Source organism: Poecilia mexicana, unplaced genomic scaffold, assembly GCF_051168715.1.
Source record: "Poecilia mexicana isolate PSO_F unplaced genomic scaffold, ASM5116871v1 scaffold_19, whole genome shotgun sequence".
Taxonomy (NCBI): domain Eukaryota; kingdom Metazoa; phylum Chordata; class Actinopteri; order Cyprinodontiformes; family Poeciliidae; genus Poecilia; species Poecilia mexicana.
In genome coordinates, this window is record NW_028263388.1 from 14922610 (window position 1) to 14940724 (window position 18115).

An 18115-nucleotide genomic window follows, 5' to 3' on the forward strand; every position below is an offset into this window, starting at 1 on the left:
AGTTTAGGGAAGGGGCTTGGTCCTGTGCTCGCGCCTCGCGAGAACGCGCATCAAATTAGCATCGATGAAGTTAGTGCGAACATGGCGGATTTCCTGCCGTCCAGGTCTATGTTAAAAGTTTGTTTGCCCCCCTGCCTGCTTAACGCCGGCGAGGCGGAGCAGATCCGAAAGTCCAAGGAGATCGACAAAAATCTGTCCCGGGAGAAAACGTACGTGAAGCGGCTGGTGAAGATCCTGCTGCTGGGCGCTGGCGAGAGCGGCAAGTCGACTTTCCTCAAACAAATGCGAATCATCCACGGCCAGGACTTCGACCAGCAAGCCCGAGAGGATTTCAAAGGAACGATCTACGGCAATGTTATCAAAGGTAACTTGACTTTGTATTGCTTTACGACTGGTAACTTTATGAGGGAGGAAGCGAGACGCTCGCCTGGGACAGAAAAGCCCAGAAAGGCGTTTAAAACGGATGGGAAAGTTTCCACATCTGTTGAGCGGCGCTGGGGCTGCTCGGAGGACACACATAAACAGTCTTCATCTGCTGTCGGCACACCCAGTGAGCCGGGTTTCTGTTCAGATGGGGCTTTCTAACACTTTTTTGCGGCACATAAAGTTTAAATATCCGATTTAACACGGCTGTAACCGAGTTAGCAGGCTCAAATAGCCACGGCCACGTTTTGTTGCTCAATGGAGGATAACCCACCAGTGTACTAATCTCTGTAAGGTGTTCCTGTTTGTGTCCACTCCCCAAATAGCACCAATAAAAACGACTTGCTCATTAGTAATTATGTAGATAAGTATTTCTCTATGTGATTTAATTAAACGTATATTTTTTTGTTGTATTTCCTGAATTAAATGTATAACCTAATATCATCTTCCCCTAAAATTTCAATCATTTTTAAATAAAAAAAAATTGCCCCAATTGATGCTTTCAATCTTGGAGGTGTTAATGTATTATTATGAGGACTTGTTAGGTCAACTTTAGAGTTATACCATGGGGTTTTTTATTTTTATTTTAAAATTGTATTGGTCAAGAAAAGCCTGATTGTTGCATAGTTAGTTTAAACCAACTAATCATTTATTGAGTTTAATATTTCTATTAGTTTTACTTCAAACTTGGATTTCAAATTATGTTTATTCATGTTTGAGATTTAAAAAAAATCTGATTGCTTTCAACTGTTCATGTCTTACAATGAGTAATGAATGAGTGATAATTCCCTGTGAACTTATTGTTTAGTTTACTTTTTCTGTTTTTAAATTCGCAATCCTTAAATATTGAAACAGTTGATTATTCAAAACAGAAATTGGCATCAATCAGGAAAACCTTGATTCTGTGCATCTTTGGTAAAACTTTATTTGCATTGACTCTTGTAGAAACTATCTAGTATCAAAATCTCAATTTTTTTTGATATATTTAAGACTTACAAAAATAATTTTCAATCTGCAATGTCTCGCTAAAATTATTGATTAAAATTGTAAAAACCTACTTGCAGTTCAGTAACTGCCAGTTTGTATGTCATTACCCCATTGCATTATGTAGCATAATCATGCTATTCAGGAGAAGAAACCAGTCAATGGGTAGAGATTGGACTCACACTATTTTCTCTTGATCAACTTTGATCGGTGATTATGTAGTTAAATATAGACAAAAAATAATTTTTGCAATTCTTGTTTGATATTTTTTGTTTTGTTTTTATCAAATTACAGAACTCCATTTGTATCATTAAAAACTCCATCTGATAGCATCTGGACATATCCTTGATGGAGAAATGATTGCAATTAGTTTTCAGTTGAATTTAACACAACTAATTAATCAAAGGGCCTACAGAGCACATTTTTTTCTTCATATATTAAAGTTTTCAAGAAAAAAACAAACAAAACAGGAATAGTTCAAAATGAGAATGGGCAGAACAAGCCTCAACAAAAACTGGAAATCGGTAAGAATGAACTGGTTTAAATGGGGATAAGGATTACAGTCAATGGAAATAGGGTGGAGTATTAAGTCTTTAGAAAATAACGTATGCTTACGTTTCCATACTAGTTCAAATCAGATGTGACCAAGTTCAGTCCTTGAGAACAAACATCCTGCAACATTTAGATTCATGCCCTCTCCAGCACACCTGAATCAAATGAACGCCTCCTTACCAGGCCTCTGCAGAGCTGCATGATGCGCTGAGGAGGAAGTTCAGCCATTTGAGTCAGGTGAGAAAGGATGCATCTAATATTTGCAGGGCAGTGTCTATTAACAAAAGGAGTTGGGCACCACTACACAATAGAGCAATGGCTTGAGAATGAAACGAAAGTAGAAAGAGATGAAACTGCAACTTGTGGGTATGAAATGGCAAAGGAGTAAATTGACCCAGAATAGTGGAAAGTAGTTTAGCATGTTTACTCAAGGGCCTTTTTAAATGTTCATCTTTACATATTCCCATTACAAATTGACCTTGGACTTGCACTGTACATTTCTTGACTTCAGACTTCATGGTGGAAATTATTTGAGTGACTTTCCAGCTTGCATGTTCTGGTGACTTATTATGAGCTGGGACTCTACCTGGCCTCAGAGTCAGTTCGCCCCATTTTGTTCCACCCTACTTTGGTTTCATACCCATAAACAAACCAGTTCTTACTCATGGACTTACCCATTGCAATGACACCATTTTTTTTCTCCTGGTTGTTTCATATGTTAAATTAATTATAAAGTTAACTATAAAAATCCAATACAATTTTATTAACAAGGCACTTTAAAACATCGTTGGCCAAAGTGATGTGCATTAAAACGAATAAAATGGGCATGAAAACAAAACAACAATTAAAACATCAAAGGCAACATCTCATCTTAGTCAAAAGCCAAAGAGAAGGAATAAAAAGAACTAAAAGAAAGCTCAAATATCACACAATTTGATTAAGAGTATAAGGATTTTCTTTTTTGTTGTTTAAAGTTTGATCCGCTATTCTCCATCTGGACTAGTTAGCAGTTTATAACTGATCAAACCAAAATAACATTAAACAATCGCCTGCTGGTGTGTGTGTATATATATATACATATATATTCTTATTATTTGGGTCATCTAACCCCACTTCCTGTCAAGACTATAAGGAGAGTAGCTCAGTGGTTCAAACTGGTTTTTAACAAGTGTTACCATGAATACAAATGTGCTGCTCTGTAAAAACCAAAAAGGGGGGGGGAAAATAAATAAAACACACAATTAGTTGCATAATACAATTAGTTAAACTCAAGTATTCTATTTTTACTTTTTAAGTTGGATGAAAGGTCAACAAACTTATCCCTAAACATCAAAATGTAAGTCTCTCATGAGCTTCAACATCCAATATGTCTGCTTTGCTTTTAAAGCATAGTGTGAGCAGCATTTATTTTCACCTTTGATTATTGGTTTCTTGTGGAATCTAATATGAACACGGTTATAGACTGCGTCCTTTAGTGAACTTTTCAGAAACTTGGACCAAACGTTCACGTGATGTGGAAAAGTGTCGTATTGACTTGGCTCCAAGACGATTCCCTATTTGTTGGAAACTAAACCGGTTCTTTTATGGAACTAGTAAAGAACTGGCACCATCTCTAGTTAAGCCCCATGACTGCATATCAATTAACAAATCCAACTGGTTTTCAAGCTTAAGGTGAGTTTGACGTCATTTCCAGATCCCAGTTCCAACTAAAGTAATAAATGAAATGCAGCGCATGTTCCTGAGTTATTGTCATCAGGGATTGCCCTTTCTTATGAAGCAGAATAGTGGAATCCAACTGGTTTTCAAACTTAAGGACGCTTTAACAGCATCTTTTGGACTCTTGGTGCTTATTGACTGAACATTGCATTTGATTAATATCACCTTGCAAATAATTTATGTTAAAAGTAAATATTCTAAAATGACAGCCCAAGTCTCAACATTAGTGCTTGCCCAAGAGTCTCAAAATGTCATTTTATTCCATGGAATGAAACGACCAAAATTACAAAGATATGAAATTACGAGGCACCTGTTTGAAAAGAAGTCTCTCATCAGTGATATGCAAAGTTAAAGGGGGAAAAACTACATCCCCCCTCCCCCAATACATTAAATTAATCAAAATTAAGAGCATCTTGCATCTTCATATTGGTCAATCAATTTGATACAGTTCTTTTTTTTTTTTGTTTTTTTTTTTTGAGTTAAATAAAAATCAGATTGCAGTTAGGGACATAAATGGCGATATTTGTGCAATTTCTTCATTTTTTACTAATCTACCACCTCAACTAAGAACTTTCATCACATCTTTTCCCATTTTTCGCTTGCAATAATTCTCAGAACAAAATATATGAGTTGGTCAAAAGGGGTATCGGACCTCAGAATATTTATATCACTCAGGAAGAGCCTGATTGGTTCGTCTCTGAAACTGCTTGTGTATTTTTGCTCAAACCATCTCCAGCATCAGCATCTGGCAGCTTATACATCAGTACTTAATTGTTTTGTCATTTGATAATAGATTGATGGCATTTGTCAGATGAACAAATCTTGTGTATATTTATACTTTATATTGACTTCTGGCTAACTAAGATAGCATTGCCGGGTTAATAGGTCGAGCAGGGAAATCCAGACATCCTTCTCCCCAGCAACACGCCTCGAATGATATAAAGTTCTTAAAGGGTGTTCCTAGTTTGCCTCAGGGCCTCCTCCCAGTTGGACGTGCCCCAAAAAAAACCTCCTGATCACCTCTGTTGATCATTGTTAAATCTTTAAAATAAGAGAATATTTTAGTAAAAATGATAAAGGTGTACAAACTTTCTGCAAATACAAAATAATTTCAGGTTTTTCTGCCTACTTTAATTTTAATCAGTTATGTTTTATATTTTGTTCTAAAGATTAACACATAGATGTCATGCAGAACATGTAAGAATCAAATATTCTTATGCAAAGTGTGTTTCCCTAACCTGTTAGCTTTCAATAAGCTGTGAAAAGGACATGAATTTCATTGTTAACTTGTTGATTACTGATGAGGTCAATAAAGGAATAGCTGGTGTCCAATTGCTTGGTGGATCTGATTTAATGGCATCAAAATACATTTTGTATTTTGTGCTTGCTTTGCTATATAATATTCTCTATAACTAATCATAATAGCAGAATATTATAGTATAAAACAGCTTGATATCTAACAATACTTAACACCTGTAGTGATTCGATGGTCTGTAAGGATGATGTTGAATACTTTCATCATCTCACGAATAAAATAATATTTTATTAATATGGGTGCGATGATAAATCGGCCCCATTCCTTTTATTATTGACGAGTCATTGATTCTTGCATGTGTAACCTATCTTATCCACTGATCCTATCTAACTCTGCAAAGTTCTGAAAATAAGCCACTGTTCTCTTTGCTCTGCTGTGTGAGAGACTGAGAGAGAGAGAGAGCTGACTGACAGACCCACCCACCAGGTCACGTCTGCATGTGTGCGGTTAACAATAGTCTCCCCACTGTTGCCAACTTAGAAACTGTATTTAGTGAGTTTTGGGACAAAAACATCTGCATCAGCCAAAATCGGAATCGGCGGGATACGCCTTTTAAAGATCGTTTGATTGGTGATCGGCCCAGAAAGCTGCAATTTGTGCACCCCTATTATTATCACGGCGATAATATTAGTAATAGTAAATGTTTTGGCTCTGTGCTCGCTGGTCCTGATTTGCCCGTTCCTCCCTCCCCCATCCAGGTATGCGTGTGCTGGTGGACGCGCGGGAGAAGCTGCACATCCCATGGGGCGACGAGAACAACCAGCAGCACGGCGACCGGGTGATGGCCTTCGACACCCGGTCGGCCAAGATGGCAAACGGGCAGCTGGAGATGCTGGTGTTCCTGCAGTACGCCAAGGCACTCAAAGCGCTGTGGGCGGACACGGGCATTCAGAACGCATACGACCGGCGCAGGGAGTTTCAGCTGGTAGGTTTGACTCGACTGAAATGGAGATAACGGTGCTGTTTTTTTGTTTGTTTTTTTTTCTTTGTTCCGGCGGCTGGCGCTGATAACTGTTCAGTATTGCTGCAGAGCACCGTCTTCTATCAGCTAATCTGAAACGGGTTTTCAGGTGGTTATAGTTTGACTTTTCTCTCTCTCTCTCTCTCTCTTTTCCTCTCTCTCTGTTAGAGAAATGAAGGCATATAGAAAATGGCAGTTAAAAAGAGAAAGTGAACCAGATTTAGAATTTATCCCCCTTTCCTGCCACTGCATCTCGAGCTTAGTTTTAGTATATTCTGCCTTCTGTTAGGCGGTCAGACATGTGATTTAGTCAGCTTCCTGTTTACACCTCTCCCTGCTCCTTATATCTCAAGCACATTTTGAAACTGTGACGTTTCCCACAGAGTGGCAGCTGTGGTTGAGGCTCTGCTCACGTGTCTCGCCGACTAGTGGGATCTCTCGCTGTTTTTGTGTGGCGGGACTTTTACAATCTGCTGCACGTCTAAAAATTCCTCATTTTTCTGCCTGTCTGTGTGTGATTTCATGAGATGTCATGTGACAAATGTTTGAGTCAAAGAAGAGGCCCCCCACCGAGGACAGAGCGAGAGACGCACTTCTCCAAGTTGCTTTCAGTAATGAGCCAAAAGTTGTGAGTTGCACAAGTCTGGAGTGTTCTCAGTGGGATTTAGCTCTGGAGGGAATTGTTTTCTTGTTTTTTTTTTGTTTTTTTTTTTCTTGCAGGCAGGAGGGGGAATAAGTGTTGATCAGAGCAGGAATGTTGATCTGCTCTGCAGTTTTAAACGGCTTTATGCTTACCAACAGAGTCCAAACTCTCCTATTCTGCATTATTTACACACAAACACTAAGAGTGTCACACGCCTCACGCAACATAAGCACAAGGACACACCTGCACAACACGTGTTCAGGGCTCAAAACTCCTCATTTCAGCTCATTAGTATTGAAAAATTTCTCACAGTCTTTTCTTTTTTTATATATAATGGGAGGTGATGTCCTTAAATGTGGTGAAGGGTAAAACCGACTTTCAAAACTCTTAAAGTTACAATACAGCCACATTTTAATGCATCTCTTCATATATATTTATGCAATCACAGCGGAAGACTACATCCTCTTTTGCTTCTAAATTGATTTAGTTTTAACCACAAATATACAAAAATGTAATTATTAGATAAAGTAAAAGTAGCAGAGGTGTGAGGGAAATCTAATCATTTACTGCTTCCGTCGGATCTGGGCGAAAGTAGCACCCTGGTGCTGCTGCTTTAAGTTGATTAAATCAATTGTCATTTTTGCTCTCTGGAGCAATTTTGAACTCGTTAAAAAGGTGACCTTCCAGCTTTTTGAAGTCCATCTTGCATCAGAGTTGAATGTGGACGCTTTTAAAGTGCGCGCCAATCTTCTGAGGATTGGACATCCCAGTGAATTCCCTGATGAATAATCAGAGAAACTAAAAGAAAAGATAAAATAGGCCAAAGGCCTCCTTTAGCTTAGAGAGGTTTAAGGGGAGAAGAACACTACATACTAAAACGACAATGGCTGCACAATGCAACCAAAGTAGATATGTTTGAACATAATGTGCAGCACCATGTTAGGAGGAGCATTTAAGCACAAGTGTTGAGCACAATAGTGGAGGGGCAATGGTTTGAGCTTGTTTCACAGTCACGAGACGTTAAGATTTCCCTAAACTTCACCTTAAAAACGTATTCTGGAGTGAAACTGACAACTATCTGGCTAATTGTTGATGCTCAGTTATCGCAAACACAGCAACAAATCTACAACGCACTGGCTGAATGACTTGATAAACACCAGGGTGTGTGTTCTCAAAGATTCTCCGAGTCTTCTCAGAGCGCTCCCATCTTGGACTAAAATTTCCTGCCAAGGACTCTCAGGACTAAGTGAGGAGATGGCAGAGTTTCCCATCTTTAGTGATGTGCGGTTTACCCTGTTGTGTAGGTTTGAATAACTTCTACCTGAAGAAGTAAAATTTAAAAAAAAATCTCAGAATTACAGAAATTCTAAGAATTTTCCTACTTTTAGTCTTATGGTGCGTTCACATCAAACGCGTTACGTGCGTCAAAAACGCGTCAGATGCTTCAAGTTCGACACGTGTGCACTTTAAGTGCAGACGCTTGACATTTTGCTCTACACCTAGCGTTTTGCGCTTCTGGTTTACATTCAAAGTCCATGAGGCGCGTCAGATGCGTAAAAATCGCTATAGCGGTTGTTTTCCGTTGTCGGCCTATTTGTTGGACGCTTTTGACGTCGTCAAACACTCAAAACGGTTCAAATCGCACCGTGGTAGATGCGTGAAACGTGCTGCAGCGTGCTCTCTACATGCTTCTTGTTCCCACGCTATTGACTGGCATTTGCAAACCAGCTAGTACAAGAGGGCTATTTATTTTTCGCTCTACACCCAAGAACAGAAATAAGAAAAACTGTAGATATTAGCTTCTGTATATTAGTTGAAGATGGTTTCTACTTGATGTGCAGAAAAGCATATTTGGTGTTTGAACTGCTAAAATTTGCAGCTATACCCATGTTTAGCTGGGTTTTTAAATATACATGCATTTCAGCATAATTTTACGTGAAACCCCATGTGAATACCAGGGTTCTATTGTACTTTGTTTTCACAATGTCTGCAATACTCAACATGTCTCCAACAAGACTCTTTCCTCACCTAAACCTCTCTCGCCCATCGCTCTATATGTAGGCACATTTAGACTGCATAGTCCCTGCAGTTTCATTGATTCAGCCCATTCAACCCACTGGAAATGTTGTATAAGTTCAATGAAAATCAACATTAAATGTTACAATGTGCACTTTGTGACTCCGGTCTATCCAAGCGAAGCATGTACAGTTAAAACAACGTAACATTAAGATGAGAGACGGTGAGCTCATCTGACTTTTAAACCATGTTAAAGCTTTGGGCTTTTTGTGTTTCCGTTGTAAATTAAGCAGATGAACGCAAATGAGTCAGATTTACAAATCTGACTCATTTGTAAACATGGAGCTCACCACGTTTTCAGCAGTTGCCCACCTTAATAGCCCAAAGTGGTTCTTTCCTCTGGTCCATATGTGGATTTTAAGTGCTAGAGTTAGAGTTTATAGTATCAGAATAAATTGCAAATCACTCCTTGAATGCATCATTTTATACTTTTGATTTTCTTATTAGAAGTATTTGGCTTCAGGGATAAACCTTTATTGTTTTCACCCAAAATGGGTCTTGGAGACAAAGATGTTGGGGTTCAAGAAAATACGTTAGGACATCAGGAGGGAAAATGTGTTTATATACCTTTCTATTGATATAAATTCCTAAAATCACTTGACCATTTGTGGCAGAACACAAAACCTCAGATTTAGTTCAATCGCAAATGAAATTATTATTATTTCTTTTTATAGTATAGCAAATTGTGGCAAAATGTAAAATTGTTGGGCAGATCAAATGTTCAATCGATAAAGCACACTGAATCGAAGCACCAGAGAGATCAATCAGAGAAAATGGGCGCAGGACCTTAAGAGCAGTTCAGCTTTTTAACAGCTCGAAGCAGGAAGCTGCGTAGTAGTCTGGTGGTTCTGCTTTTAATGTTGCGGTACCGTTTGCCCGTTGGCAGCAGTTCAGAAAGTTCACAGAGAGGGTGGGAGGAATCTGGTGATGCTTATAGCCCTTTTCCAGCAGCAGCTCTAAAACTGAACCTGAAGGTGAGGATGGTGGAGACTAGAGACACCTTTCAGCTCCCGCCACCGTCCTCTCCAGGAAACTGTGGTTTGCCATATTACAGCTGGACTTCCACACCGAGTTACAGTTCAATGCTATTAATCAACCACAGATTGTTTGTGAGATGCTCGTTGGGAAATATTCTTGTTCTGGTTTGTTGAGAAGACAATAACTGTAAGAAGTGTTGGTAAATGAATTGGGTTTAAAGTGTAAGAAAGTTGACCAAAGCATAATATTCCTGGGTTTCCATCCGGTGCTGAACTTCACTTTTCTGGCTCCTTTCTGTCGACTGGTTTGATGTGACCGAATGTGCCATATCGCGATGCCAGCAGGGGACAAGAATTGAACTAAAAGTTTTGAGCGTTCCCAAGGCAAGCTAGAGGAAAACGCACCAATAGATTTGCCCACGACTGGAATCGTCTGATTTTCCTGATCAGTGATCAACTCTACTGTAAACTAAAAATCACGTTCCTTTTTCCGGTCAGCTGAGTCACCATGAGCACTGCTGATGACAACATGCTTCATTGTGGAAGTAGTTATGTGGATAAATAACATAAGATATATAATTATTGTGTCAAATAATAATAATAAACGACAGTAGCCCATTTGAAACTCTTTCAAAAGGGTTATCATACAATAAGCGCAGACTTACAACGCAGAATAGGCCAAGGTATAATAATACAAAATGTACATATATTGTGGTGATTAGTTGCACAGCTTAAAAAGTATTTTTGTATTTTCTTTGGTATTCCAGAACATATTTGGATTTAATCCATTCGTCTGTACTCATACCTGACATCTCCACTTTCCCTTTCCAGCCTTTTCCAATGGAGAATCCAAGTGGATTCTTCTGAAACCTGAATATGTCGTTGTCATTGATCTGTGAGGATCAGCTTGTTCTCCCACCAGGAGGGCTCCCTGTTTTGTACTGTTTTAGTATTTGCATTTCAAACCGCTCTTGCCCCTACGGCTAGTTTGAAATAATCAACATAAAACCACCGTTGTCTACGTTGTTTTCCGCATGACAGGTTCTGAACAATTGTGCTTAGGAAGTTGGGGGAGAAGACTTAATTAGATCAATAATATACCACAAAGCTGACTTTGCTGCTTATTGTGTTTCAGTTTTGCTTTTTCAGCAGCCGTGCTTTAGCTACAGGCGCCATGATGACTCATATTGAACTTCGGAGTTATTGCTCCTCTGGTTTCCCTTCCTGTTTTTTGTCAAAACTGATTTTTTTGACGATTTCAAAACCACCGATCCCTGTCAGATTTGAGCTTCTTCACCCACCCAAAGCCAAAATTTTAATTTGGCTTCGCGTGGAGGAAGGTTAGCTTCTTTTCTTTGCCTTCTTTCTGGTTCTCTTGTCGTAGCAGACCATCCTGCTCCTCCCTTGTGTAATTCTACCTGTGCACACACACATCCGTACACTCACAGGTTTTTCAGGTCAGGCTAGTTTTTTTTTTTCTTCTCAAAGATCAAAAGGTTAGGACAGAGACTTGTAGTGACGAGGGTGGGGGCGGGGGGTTGTCGGGGTAGAAATGATTGCCACACATTGTCAACCCACACGAGTACTACCCAGTCACTACATCAGACCCAATTTGAATTTTACAATGACAGTTTCCTTTCATGCTGCATTTTATGCAAATAGCATGCTAAACATCTCAGTTTTAAGGTGGGGTCGAGGTGGACGGGTCCCAGGGAAACTCCGAATGATATTTCGAAGTTGCTTTTCGGAGAATTCTTGCCAAAATCTTCCGTCACGGATCCATTATTATACTCATCCGCGCACACAAACACACTCCCCTATACGCTCGGATAAAGGAATGCTCCTTGGTCCTGGCAGCTCCGTGTCTGAACTTGCACTAACTGCACAAAAGCAGCGTCAGAAGTGACTCAAGAGGAAAAGAGAAAATAACCAAACCTTCTCCTACATACAGAGAACCCCGGCCGCACTCCTCTGCACATCAAAGACACACTTGCGAACACGTGTCTGCTTCAGCACCCGATCATTTGCATCCTGCTTCAGCTCGACTCTGAGGCAGACATGCAGCTTACAGAGAAAAAAAACAAGCAGATTTCCTGTGTGTGCATGAGCCTGTGTGTGTGGCAGATGAAGGGAGGGATCTCTCATGGCGCCTCCACTCCACAACTGACTTCTGATGAATGTATTAATACATCCAGACCATGTTCGTTGACAAATGGAACGGTCTGAAACGTCCTGAATGGTGTGAAAGTAACAGAAGTCCCTCCTCTCTCTCGTTGCAGGGCGAGTCGGTGAAGTATTTCTTGGATAATCTGGAGAAGATCTCCCAGCCGGTAAGTTCTTCCTGCCTGCATTTACTTTTATGATCAGACATGTACATGTTATAGTTAATAAAGCAACAGGTCCAGACAGCAGGAGGTTAACTGAAAAGCTGCAGGCGTGTTTGTTTGCAGGTCTTGATGCTCCGTTTTATTCTAATGAAAATGAAGTTGCCTAACCGCCTTTGCAGCTGACACAACTGCTCTTTTAATGGGAAAGTTCTACCCATGGAGTTGAGGCATTTTGCATTATTTATAAATATATGTTTGTATGAAACATTATAGGTCTTCTATTGTCACTGTACCAAATTCCATCTTTCATGAATTACATTTTTAAGCCGTTCCGTTACACACCATAAAAAGCGGATATCGTTCCCACACTCTGCCTTGCAAAACCTTTACACTTTTTATCTCACTACAGCCAAACCTAAAGGACTGATACTAAATAGTAAGCCTGTCGCATCAATTAATCAATTAATCACATGATAAATAAAAATGGGTTTCCATTTTGATTAATACTTGAGGGAAGTTTTATTTACACGGACATAATATATGCTTTTATTTTTTGGCTCCAGGTTGTTTTGTTTTTATTTTACTGTTTTTGGTTTGCAAATTAAAAATATCTTCCAGTTTCAGTGTAAAGTGTTCTTTACAAAATTACAATTTATTGGTTTTCAATGGAGCCAACTTGCATTATTATGCCGTCATCAATAAGTTACTTGAAAATTGTAACATTTCAAGCAATAATTACCAATAGATTTGGTAATGCGTAGAAAAATCTGTTTTGTAATTGTTGGCACAAGTTATCATCCAGCAAAATTGTTAATAGTTATTGTGACACTGCAAATAATACATGAGTGCGAAGTTGAAGAGGTAGGATACATTCCTTTACAAATAAAAACTTAATTACTCATACAAAGCCACTTTTAATTCTAGCGTTTAACATCACAGATACTAGCAAAAAATAAAAAATCATCCGACCTCCAAATGGCTCCCAGTGGCACCCAAACTCTATATATTATATAAAATCCTGTTGATGGGGGGATTTTCCCAACAGCTGCGCATGCTGCCTTCAGGTACAGCTGGTAAACGGGGTTGTCAAAATAGCAAAGCTTCTCCAAAGAGTTTCAACATGTTTTACTCTAATAAAGGGAACGGTCTCATAAAAAAGTTCTACACATTAACCTTGACAGTTTTAAGTGGTTATACTATTTTATAATGTATTCTTGCTTTTACTTCTTTGTTCATTATAGAAATCCAACAAAACCTCCAGTCAGTTCTATCCACTTTTGTTTAGATCATAAAATCTGACTTATTTGCTAAATTAAAAACATCATTTTTACTGCAGGCCGAAGTAAACAAAAAAAATTTAAAAAATTAACAATTTTATGTATGTTTGTTTGAAGCTTAGCAAACCATGACTTTAAAACTCAAGTACTTGCCAAACTGTGATTTTTGTGTAGCGTTACACCCTTAGTCTGCATGTATAATTTTTACCCTTTGTAGATTAGGGCACATCTACAATAAAATCACTGCAGTTTATTCTTGTATCCAAGACATAAATGAACATTAAATCTAAGCCTCTGAGGTAATCTTCACGTCAGAGCCGCATATATATTTTCTGTTCCTCTTCAAGATTATTTTTAAGTGGCTTAGCTAATATTCTGCTGTGTTTGAGACTCGGTTTGTAGCTGAGACAAATATTTTTAGATTATTAATAGTTATTTCCATCCTTAAAATGGGACTTTGCTGTTTGCGGAATTTATGACCGTTTTTATTCACATCAGATATCCAAATCATTAAATCCACCTTCTTTTATTAACTTTCTCTGCCTGATCTGCAGCATTGAATTGGTGTCTGGTTTGGACAAAGCATTGCTAAAACCCAGGAGAGAGAATTACCAGGAACCTCAGCCCCAGTCTTGGGTTGTATGATGAAAGATTATCTGAAATCTTGTTTGCAGTAAAAACTTGGATGTTAGGATTCTAGGATTGATGAGAAGATTGGCATCCGGGATGTTTTCCTTGTTGTCTTTCTTGCAAATGCAGCATCTCGTGCAGAAATTCAACTCTGAATATATAATGTTTGACACATATCTGTGGTTTTGTTTCTGCAGGACTATCTTCCCAGTCAACAGGACATCCTCCTGGCCCGCAAGCCCACCAAGGGCATCCACGAGTATGACTTTGAGATCAAGAACGTTCCCTTTAAGATGGTGGACGTCGGGGGCCAGCGGTCGGAGCGGAGACGCTGGTTCGAGTGCTTCGACTCCGTCACCTCCATTCTCTTTCTCGTCTCTTCCTCTGAATACGATCAGGTAAAGAGAAAAGAGGCTATCGTTTCTGTGATCGGCCGACGAGACGGAGCAGGAATCTGTTTGTTTTCATGACGTTTGGTAAAGTTTTAGTCACGTTTTGTCAGGTTGCAACCATTAATTTCAGTGCGTTTCAACAGGATTTTGTGTGATAGACAAACACAAAACGGTAATCACGAAATGAGAGGAATATTGCTTTTCTAACATTTTAACAAATACAAATCTGAAACCTTAGCTTAAGTTTGACTTCAGTCCCTTCAGTCAAATACTAAAAAGTACGCCTGCATGAAATTCAATCTCAGTATCAATCCAATTGCTCTTTTAATGACTCGGGTTTGTTAAAAAGCATTGCATAAAAACAAACTCTTGCAGAAACTCTAATTCAGGTTTCTATCGTTAGGAAAACATAATAAGATTCCAGCAGGGTACATGGCAATAATCATATTTACAGTGTGGAAGTAATAATTATTAGAAATCTTTTGGTATAATTGCACAAAATTAACATATTTTCTCCTTTTGCCACCTGCTAAACAGCCAACCACAATACCTGTAAAAACAGTAATGCTCAGGTGTTGGTAGAAATGTGGACAATGAACCAGCTAACGACAGGATGATTATATGATGTTTTTATGCACAATCTGGCTTTTCGAGTCACATTGACTGTCATACAAATACTGCAAAATTTCTTGCAAATATTTCTAAATTGGCACCACTAAATCAAAATCACAAAAACAATCGTGAAATCCTGGTTTCAATTATTTTTTAAGATGAGTTTAGCATGTACAACGTACATTCTGGCACAATCGGCCCTTTGTAAACATACAATGGAAGCACCGAATGCAATTTCTAGCACCTAACTGTGCTAGAAATCCCCCTTAAAACATGTACTGAAGAGAAATGCAACTCTGCATGTTTCAGAAAATGTATTCACTCTCTCTAGTTCTACCTTAAGTGTTGGCGCTAACAGTAGTTTTAGCAGTAGTACCTCAATTGCCCATCAACATCTTCCAGGTGCTGATGGAGGACCGCCAGACCAACCGGCTGCGAGAGTCGCTCAACATCTTCGAGACCATCGTCAACAACCGCGTCTTTGTCAACGTCTCCATCATCCTCTTCCTGAACAAGACGGACCTGCTGGAGGAGAAGGTGAAGCTCGTCCCACTCAAAGACTACTTTCCCGAGTACGCCGGGACGGAGCACAACCTGTCGGACGTGCAGGCCTTCATGGTGGAGTGCTTCCGGGCCAAGAGGCGCGACGCCACGCAGAAGCCCCTGTATCACCACTTCACCACGGCCATCAACACGGAGAACATCAGGCTGGTGTTCCGGGACGTCAAGGACACCATCCTCCACGACAACCTCAAGCAGCTCATGCTCCAATGACCCCACACACACACACATTCACACACCCAAACACCCCCTTTTCCACTGCCACGCCCCGCAGCCTGTGAACGTAAGAGGACGTGAATGGGGACGGACCACCTCTCGCTTCCTGATGAGGACTCCAGAGATCATAAATTGATGTTTGCAGTCTTTAGACTTTCTGTTTTTTTTTGTTTTTTTTTGTTTTGTTTTTTTTTAATTTTCAGTAGTTTTTACTCCTTTTGGAAGTGTTCATCCTGTTGTTAGCTCAGGATCCAATCATTGGATAGGGTATTTAGGCAAACTGTGGTATTAAAGGTATAAGCAAGAAACCGCACTGGGTTTCTGGATGGTATCTGATCCCTGCTGCTGCTTTGTCCTCCTCCCTGAGCTCCACCTCATTCACTTGGTTATTTTTTTTTTCTTATTTTTAACCCTTAGGATGCCAGTGCTGGCACCTGTGGAAGCCGGCCTCACTTAAAACCAAACTGGTGAATAACATCTACTCTGGTAACGCAAACCGAGCGACTGTGGAGACATGGTCAAGCGACGCATAGAGAAAGTTGATTGGATTCAGTTCATGCCTAAGCACTGACTTTTAATATTTCCTCGCCCTGCGGTGATGCTGAGGGCGAACCTAACTTCTTATTGACCTGAGCGTTCAGAGTTAACACATCTGATCTGTCTCCAGCACTGACACGTCATTTATAGAAGTCACGCAATCACAAGACTGAACCTTTTTCATCCATGACCACATGGGTGTTGCCTTAGAATTTAATTTTTTGTTGTTATTATTATTATTTTTGGGATGTCGAGAGGGTAAAACGGTTACCTTCGTCGGACCGTTTGGTTCCAGTAAGTTAACATAAAGTCCGCTCTTTCCTCAGGGTTGAATCGGATCCCGTGTTGATACTGATGTGTGAAGCTCGATGTTTGGCGGTGGGAACAGGCCTCCACGCCGTTAGCTAGTTGGTGTTTTTAGGACTGCATCCTTCCCCCAATTCGTCCTTCCGCCTCTTTTGATTTTATTACTGATTATAGATGCCTTATAAAATTACCTTCACAAGGCCCACCTCCCCTTTGTTTTGCCTTAATCATGAATGTGTGTTAATAATTGTACAGGGATTTGCTCTTGATTGTTTTGAATAAACTGTAACCGGCCTGTGAAAACTTCGTTATTGGCACTGAGTTGTGACTCTAAGCGTGTTTATGGAAAAAGAGAAAAAAAAAAAGCATTGAACATTTCCCTTTTTTGTTGTTTTTCTTTGCACACAAACTTGTGCTGCTTTGGACTTCCCTTGAAAATGCATTGTGATTATTGCTGAAATCTGGCAGAGGGGGGAAAAGCTGTAACCTGTAGGGGCGGCTGATCTTTGTTAGAGGACAGTTTAGAGGCACTCAAGTGTCTTTTGCCAAATACTTCTACGCTTTATTTTCACAATTTTTCTGCATTATTTTATTTCTTCATAAGTAGAGCTCTGCAGAGCTTTGGTTTCCTTCCATCCCTGGCTTTGTAAATACTGTAATCTGTTTTCCTGTAAATATTATTCCAGTTTATCTTCTTATATGTAAATGGTTGTAGAAAATGCATATTTTTTTCCCATGCTGGATGTTCTTCAAATCACTGCATCTTACCAATGAAAATGACCTTTTGATGTAGATTTTATTTTGTAACTCCCCCCCCCCACATCACATTTTTTCAAATTTATCATGTCAAATCCCATGCTACTCTAACCCTATCAATAAAATAAACTTTTTCTAATGATACTGATAACGATAACCGTTTTTTTTTTTTTTTTCCTGACTGTTGAGCATCATTTTTTCTTGCTATAGAGGTGAAAGATTTGACATTTCAGATACAATGTGAGCTTCTGCTGCATTCAAGGATTTATAATCGTAAATGTAAAAATGTCTGTATCAGCAGATGGTTTCATCTACGAGGTGGGTTTGACATTTTTGGTCTCACTCTAATCTAAGGAATGTAGTTTTAGGGAGGAAAAAAAAAATCCATGTTTGTTTTTGGGTTGTCAAACATGCCGTGACTTTTTTCATCTGATTGGCTATTCAGCCATCATGATGACTCCTCTCCCAGATACGCCGGCTCCTAGTATTCTGTGCTGCTTTGGGAAACAATCAAGAAGGTTTGCACACCCAAATCAACAAAAGTACCAATCACCGTTAGATAGTGAATTAGCTGTGCTTAATCATGTATTTTTAAGGTTGGATTTTATTTTTGTAACCACACCTTGGTCTGATGACTGCCTGACCTGCATAGTAAAGTAATGATTTAAAATAGGACCTGTCTGACAGCATGAAGTCACATTATTCACATGCCCTGGTGTGAATAAATTTAAGAAAAAGACTTTTGTTAAAGACTTAACAGGAAATAAAGCGCTGCTTTCTTTCATGTGAAATAAAGCAAATAAAGGTCATGCTTTCAACATTACTTCAAGGAAGGTAATGTTGAAAAAGGATCG

At 39.3% G+C, this 18115-nt stretch overlaps 1 protein-coding gene across 1 annotated transcript; it reads left to right on the plus strand.

Annotated features, from left to right (window-relative positions):
- Positions 1-3: 3 nt before the first annotated feature.
- On the plus strand, positions 4-17412 carry LOC106928955 (guanine nucleotide-binding protein subunit alpha-13-like). The gene is made up of 5 exons (XM_015005572.2): positions 4-364; positions 5689-5915; positions 11927-11977; positions 14079-14279; positions 15288-17412. The coding sequence occupies exons 1-5, from the start codon at positions 82-84 to the stop codon at positions 15657-15659; spliced, it is 1134 nt and encodes a 377-aa protein (XP_014861058.1). The 5' UTR covers positions 4-81; the 3' UTR covers positions 15660-17412.
- Positions 17413-18115: the final 703 nt, after the last annotated feature.

Coding starts and splice junctions, on each gene's coding strand:
- LOC106928955 (XM_015005572.2), top strand. CDS start 82: ATGGCGGATTTCCTGCCGTCCAGGTCTATGTTAAAAGTTTGTTTGCCC. Junction 5,916..11,926: donor GGCGCAGGGAGTTTCAGCTG/GTAGGTTTGACT, acceptor CTCTCGTTGCAG/GGCGAGTCGGTGAAGTATTT. Junction 11,978..14,078: donor TGGAGAAGATCTCCCAGCCG/GTAAGTTCTTCC, acceptor TTGTTTCTGCAG/GACTATCTTCCCAGTCAACA.